Source organism: Primulina huaijiensis, chromosome 8, assembly GCF_012295235.1.
Source record: "Primulina huaijiensis isolate GDHJ02 chromosome 8, ASM1229523v2, whole genome shotgun sequence".
Taxonomy (NCBI): domain Eukaryota; kingdom Viridiplantae; phylum Streptophyta; class Magnoliopsida; order Lamiales; family Gesneriaceae; genus Primulina; species Primulina huaijiensis.
The window spans coordinates 9,049,101-9,055,982 of record NC_133313.1 but is presented as its reverse complement, the minus strand read 5'-3'; the positions used below and the strand labels follow the sequence as shown (position 1 = coordinate 9,055,982).

Sequence of the window (6,882 nt, the reverse complement as noted above, 5' to 3'; positions counted from 1 at the left end):
CAACTACTCCGGTATTAGCGGATGTAGCTCTTGTTGTAAATTCCTACGAACGTTCTTCGATCTCCGAATCAGGTCCACGACCAGATTATTTGTTCTTCCTCTAATTTGCACTAGAAAAATAGAAGATGTTTTGCGTAGAGATGAAATACGAAGAACAAATCGTCTCAATACTATAAGCCGATTTTTCTTGCAAAAGGAATAAGGATTTTGAGAGCAGCCGCACAAGAAATTGGGAAGAGCCGAAAGATTCTGAATTCTTCCTTGCCCAAAAGAACTTTCGGATGAAAAATTATGCCATTAGAATAAAGAATTCTAATTATTTCTTTAATCCATCATTTACTTAATTAATCTAATTAATTAAGTAAACTATAGATTCAAAAATCCATGCCTTTTTATTTTCCACCGAAAAAAAATCCATGCATTATAATAAAAATCATTATTATCTTTTCTTTACTTAATTAATCTCATTAATTAAGTTAAATAAAGATTCTGAAAATGCATGCCAATCTCGATTTTATTTTTGCTTTGTGTGCAAGTTACTAAAATTATGGTATCATGAATATTTTCATATTACATAAATCAATACCATATTTTATAAAAACTTAATGGGCTATATTTTAACTCAATTAAAATATAATTAATTATTAAAGCTCATTTGAACTTTAATAAATTTGCATGATGAGCTTATACTCTTACAAGCCCATGATCCATGCTCCTATTACATTAATCTCATCACAATCCCGATCGACGATCCAATATCATCGATGTGACAAATTCAACTTATTTGTTATTATGATGCACACTTTAATTTCGAGATCACCAATGTCTAAATAAGGCAGGTGTACTCCTTTGACTGTCTTAACAGTCATGCTCTCAAAATTTCTATAAGCTTTTATAAACTTTATTTATAAGCTTATCGATTGATCATATCAAACTTATTTCTTATAAATTCAACTCATTGAATTTATTATCTCAACGTTTTCTATAAATTCAACTCCTTGAATTTATTATCTCAACGGGAACAAGATAATCCAGTACTTGTGTGACCCTCAATGGTTCAGGGATACAGCTAGCCGTGGGTTCACAACTCTTTGTGATTCAGGACAATTTCCTTTATTCGGGCTTACCCTAGTTAGCCCCATTCTTTTCATCAACACCTTGATCAAGAATGTCAGAACTCATTTCTGATTGCACCCATCGGATCATGGTAAGAGCGTCTAGTAGCATCGCCCCATGATCCCCTAGGTATCACTGATAGTGCCTACAAGAACCAGTCGATTATGATTAGCGTACAGTACGGTCCCTTCATCTCATATATCCCGATCGAATCTGCAACCATTGGTTCATCGAGGGTTGCATATCAATTCGATAACTATGTGACACATATAATAGTGGCATCGCATGTACTATTGGAGAAACTCCTTCTCCAACGTACATCTCATACTCTGGCCAGAGATTCCACGCACTATTATTTCATCAGATCACATAGGATATCCACTCCCGTAGGTGAGCGGTGAATCCTCGACTACAATGCACTGGCTCCTATATGTGTCGCAACTGTATCCAACCTTGCCACCTGATGACTCTCCTGGAGCCGGTAAACGAGTCAAAGCACAGCCCTAGCATATAGAGCCTCAGTGTTGTCCCGGGTCTTAAGGACTAATGGTGTACAATCATAACCACGGACTTATCCTCTCGATGAATGATAACCACTTGGAAAGTCTGAGGGAGGGTTGTTTGGTATAATCATCATATGACTACCCATCTGTATGTTTGGACATCTCTATGCCCTTACCAAGAAACGCAGTACACAACATCACAGATGCTAGTCTCGAGCTCAAGCGACCTTTATCCCTGTTTTAGGCAGCTGAATCGACTAGGAACGAATTTAGAATATGCAGTGTTTACAAATGAGTTTCAACATCGAATTACGATTCATTTGTATTAAAGCATAATCAAGGACTTTATCTATGCTGCTTGCATGAGTATACAGATAAAGTATAACGAAACCATTAAAAAGTAAATTATATTAAAATAAAGATTGTTTATTACACTTCAGTCAATAAATTTCCTAGCCAACCGTTGGCTTGCAGAGCATCTACTCTAACAGTCAACACAACACCTGGAAGAATAAAATCGATGTCCTTTCAGCACAAGAATAGAGATTGAGGCATTGTCGGTTTCTTGATTGGACAGTGCTGATTCATGTCACCATGATTAATAACAGTCGACAGAAACAGATTATTCATTTGAAAATAACAAGGTGAAATACGCTTTACAAGGCATGCTTCAGAATACAAAGTGTTTATGTGTATATATATAGCAATGCAACAAAGGGTCTGGAACAATTGAAATCTAATTAAAATATTGTGATGCTGAACAATAAATTATATTTGATCTGTGGTTTCTGAGTATGATTTGAATCTACATGACAACAATCTTAAATTTAAGCCACAAAGTTACAACACCAATGTATGATCTTGTATAATTTTTACATATTCCTTTGAAAAACATAAACTTGGGCGAAAATGGGAAACCTTTGGCGCCTTTGTCTATTATAGAAACGATGTGCCAGCATGGTTATGATGCAAAAGATTATGTGCGATTTTATCCCTTGCCTTCATCGCGTTAGCAGATCTTAATCCATTATCGGGAAGCATTTCATCATCGACGAGCTCAAACTTAAGCGTCGGATCTAATTCTTCGTTCCTCAGCTCACATATATTATGCAAAACGCAGCACGCCCCAAGAACCACCGGCAAATCTTGAAGCTTAACCTCAGTCCTTTTCTGCAAACAACCCCATCTTCCTTTCAATCTTGCAAATGAATCTTTAGCTACCCTTTGCATCTCCCCAATCTTTTCGTTAAAGGCGTGCTGGGTCCAAGTCAAATGCTGCTGCGTGTAAGGCACCAAAACCCAATCCATCAATGGGTAACCCGATCCTCCAACTATCCAAACACCATTGTAGAAACCAGCATTTGCTCTTTGGAAAAGGGTCGATTTCTCCAACACTTGATCATCCGGCATTGAACCAGGATAACCAATGCACACATCAGTGAACACTCCTCTAGGATCAACAACACCTTGAAGGGTAATTGAATAGGAGGTCCTTTGATTCCTTTCAGTATGCCTCTTGTTAAAATAAGCTGCGACACTGATCTTAGGGGCAATTATTGGAATGTGTGTGGTGTACATTGATCCTACCACATTAGGTATCCCAGACATGGCTACAAAATCCTCCCGAATAGTTCTTATGGTATCCTCATCTGGCCATCTGAGGTATTTTGGCATCAAAACGTTCCTTATCGCCGAGCAAACCTCGAGCACGAGCTTATGACACGTCGATATCCCTAATCCAAACTTCTTGGAAACGAGCCTAAGAGGCTCACCTGTCGCCAACCGCCATATACAGACCGCGACTCGTTGCCTGACGGGGACAGCATCCCGCAGCATAGTATTTTCTTTAGCAACTACAGAGGTTAACTCGTTACAAATCAAGTCAAATGTATCTTTCCCCATTCTAAAAGCCTTCTTGAAATCTTCCTCTGGAAAATCTGGACTATTACATTGATCCCACCAATCTTTCGACCTGTTCTTAACCCACAGCCGCCTCTGCGGCCCAGTTACCTGGGCTTTATCGCTCAGGGTGCCTTTATCATCACTATTCAGAACTGAATCCTCCACATCCGCCGCACTAATGGACATAACAGCAGCGCTAGTGGCAGCCAAAGCATTAGCCCGGGCCTTTCGTTTCCGCGTCCCTTCCGCAAACTCCGCATCCCTGTGATAATCCTGCAGATTGGGGAAATAATCCATCATTGCACGAGTTTTCTTACCATGGTTTTCCTCAAAATGAATCCTTTCTTGTCGATTCGCCTTCTCCACCTCTTCCTCGTCTTCCTTCGCTTGATCGTCCAATATAATCAAAGAAGTCAAGATCTCCGTCAGCCCTTTAGTCTTGACAGCACCTTCTTTCTTCTCACCATCTTCGATTGAGCCAACCCCATCATCACTTGTTTTCTCTTTTCGCCTTCTCTTCCTCTGCTGCTTGCTGTCACTCATCTCCAGATGGGATTCCTGTAACAAGCCGCAAGCACCCAAGGGGGATTTTCTGTCAAAAAGGAGCGCCCATGTACAGCGTGCAGTTTAGTTGTTTGAAATAATGCCTCAAAAAACAAATGTGAACGCAAACATGCGAAAGTCTATTTTATGAAACGGGGTTTGAAAAACTTCATTGTAGATATATACACACACATATGTATATGTATCAATTTAGTGAGACACAACGTGTGAACACGTCATCGGGGGTGACTTTGAAAATATTAGGACACGCGGTTTGGATCAAGTTGGTTGGCCACTTTGTTATTAGGGGCTTTTTTTGATATTTTTCTGTTTGCTGCAATGCATTGAGCAAAAGAGTTGTGCCTAAATTAAATTATTAGGAAACAATAATCAAATCTTTAATTTTTTTTTTAAAACTTAAGATTTTTATTATATAATATGTAATGGAAAGTTTATTATATAATTTATGAATCTTATTATTAAAATCTAAAACTTGGATTACAATTGAGTAAAATTTCCAAATGTTATTTAATAAATCTCTTTTTATTTTAATAAATTAGGTGTTGTTACAACTTTTTTTTTTTTAGGTTGGGAAGACTTTTGCTGCAATTGAGTCTCAAACTCGTTTTAAAATTGAAACAATGATATCAGATGAGTTATAAATCATGTACGTAGATTAATTTTTTGGTGATACTATATTGATGTTATGTTCATCTACGTAGTCATTGACCCTTGCTATGGGTTCTAAACCCGATCTCCCACCCTTTGGCTTTTATTTGAAAAATTAAAAAAAAATAAAATATTCATCTACTTGAAAGTTATTTTGGTATGTTTTTAAGTTATCAAATATGATATAAAAAAAATTCTATTTTTTAATGAAGTTAACGATCTGGTTACTATTATTAGTTTATGATATATTTTTTTGCAAGTTACATGTTGGGTGCAATAATTATCCCTGCTTGGTAGAGCGGTCGAACCGTGATGCTTGATTTGCTGTGCGGTTTAAAAGATTTGAGTTGCATCATTACCACTAGCTATAGCATTTGGTAAAGCTGCAAGTGCTCGGTCCCTTTTATTAAATATTTTAAAATATCACATATTTACTATTATTATTATTATTGTAGAGCCCAATTTCAGTGCACGTAAAACCCATGCATTTATTTAATTGCTAAATTATTTTAATTAAGTTTAAGAATGATTTTATCAATGCATGATTTATTTCTTTTCATTATTTTAAAATTATTTATGTTTATGTGATGCACGCTAAAATATTTTCTTGAGTTCATGTTTCAGACGATTATTCGATGCGGGATCGATGAATAGAGACCGGTGACGATTTTGGTAATTTGAAATGCGGTATTTTATTTTAAGTTAGGATTTGGGATATTTTAAATGATTATGTAGTTTTAAGCATTTTAAAAGCCTAATTTAATTATTAGATAATTTTATGATTTTAAACTTTTAAGTGCATTTTATTTTCAATTAAGAGATTTTTGTTAAAGTTAGAGGTGGATTAGCATTTTTAATTAGTTGTTAATTACTAATTTAGCAATTTATTTTCCTAATTAAACCCCCTAATCCCCTCCCCACTATCAACTCACGCACACACATCTACACACACATTTACACGCCTAAACACACACACACATCTCATTCCAACTCATCTCATTTTTTTAGTAGAAACCTAGGGTTCTTAGTGTCTAGTGCAGCCACCCCCTTCCTCTGATATTTCCAGCAATTTTCGTGGGTTTTCTTCAAGAAAAAATCGTGCCACATACGTCCCGGATCGTCCCTCGCATCATCTCCCCGTCGGTATCGTCGGTTCGATAATTTTAATATCAAAAGGCATGTATATTCTTTCGTTTTCGCATCGATCTCGTCATAGTAATAATTTTTATGTTTATTGTATGAAAATCATGTGTATGTTATGTAAAAGTTTGAGCACGTACTGGCAGCGCCGCAGCACTGCAGGGTAGCGCCTAGGCGCTACTTCAGGCAGATTTTAAGCTTCGATTTTGGTGTTCTTGCTTTCCTTATGTACTATTATGTCATATGGTCCTAGGATTCTACAAGTTAGATTATATGTTAATAAATTTGATTGGGGAACGTTGAACTACGGTTTAAACAAGGTCCGTGCCTTTCATTATTTTTGACACTTCTTGCTTCGTTTCAAGGGTGAGTTCGGGGTTTGAGTCGAGGTTGGTGTGATGTCAACTTTATTCAAGTCCCGAGGTTATAAGAAGGTCATAAGTTATTTTATTATTGGGTACTAAGTTTGTAAGGGTGAGTAAGCTATGCAATTTAAGGTGCATGATAGCATGTTAGCATGTGCAGTGATAACCCGAGCGAGATCCAACGAATCTCTCAACACCAAATAAGTATGTTCGACGCGCAAAAGAAAATATTTCAAGTTTTTGAGGTATTCTAAATGTCTTGTGACCAAATTATGTATGTGATTGGAAAGTGGTAAAGCATGACCAGGGAGCAATCCACCCTGGTAAAACATGATCGGGTTTAGATCAGGATTGGAAAACGGTAAAGCATGACCAGGGACCAATCCACCCGTTAAAGCATGAATGGGGATCTCATGTATGTGGTAGTGGATCTTCCCTGTCAGCCCAATACTGTGGTTTAGTCTGATCATGCGCATTTATGTATGGGTCACTTGATTTGAAACATTCCTCTACGCAAAATGATGTTATGTGTGCTCAAGTATGTATGATGCAAGCATGTTTATGAAAAGTTTTACGATGATGGCACGTCTATGTTATGTATGTATGTTCAAGTTTTTATATGTACGTTCAAATTTCAAGTATGT

The 6,882-nt window shown here is 37.0% G+C and overlaps 1 protein-coding gene across 1 annotated transcript; it reads right to left on the bottom strand.

Annotated features, from left to right (window-relative positions):
• Positions 1–2,414: 2,414 nt before the first annotated feature.
• LOC140983411 (protein ANTAGONIST OF LIKE HETEROCHROMATIN PROTEIN 1-like) lies at positions 2,415–4,240 on the bottom strand. The gene has a single exon (XM_073450460.1). The coding sequence runs from the start codon at positions 4,062–4,064 to the stop codon at positions 2,556–2,558; it is 1,509 nt and encodes a 502-aa protein (XP_073306561.1). The 5' UTR covers positions 4,065–4,240; the 3' UTR covers positions 2,415–2,555.
• Positions 4,241–6,882: the final 2,642 nt, after the last annotated feature.

Bases quoted from the DNA above. Each gene is read 5' to 3' on its own strand.
- LOC140983411 (XM_073450460.1), bottom strand. From the start codon at position 4,064: ATGAGTGACAGCAAGCAGCAGAGGAAGAGAAGGCGAAAAGAGAAAACA.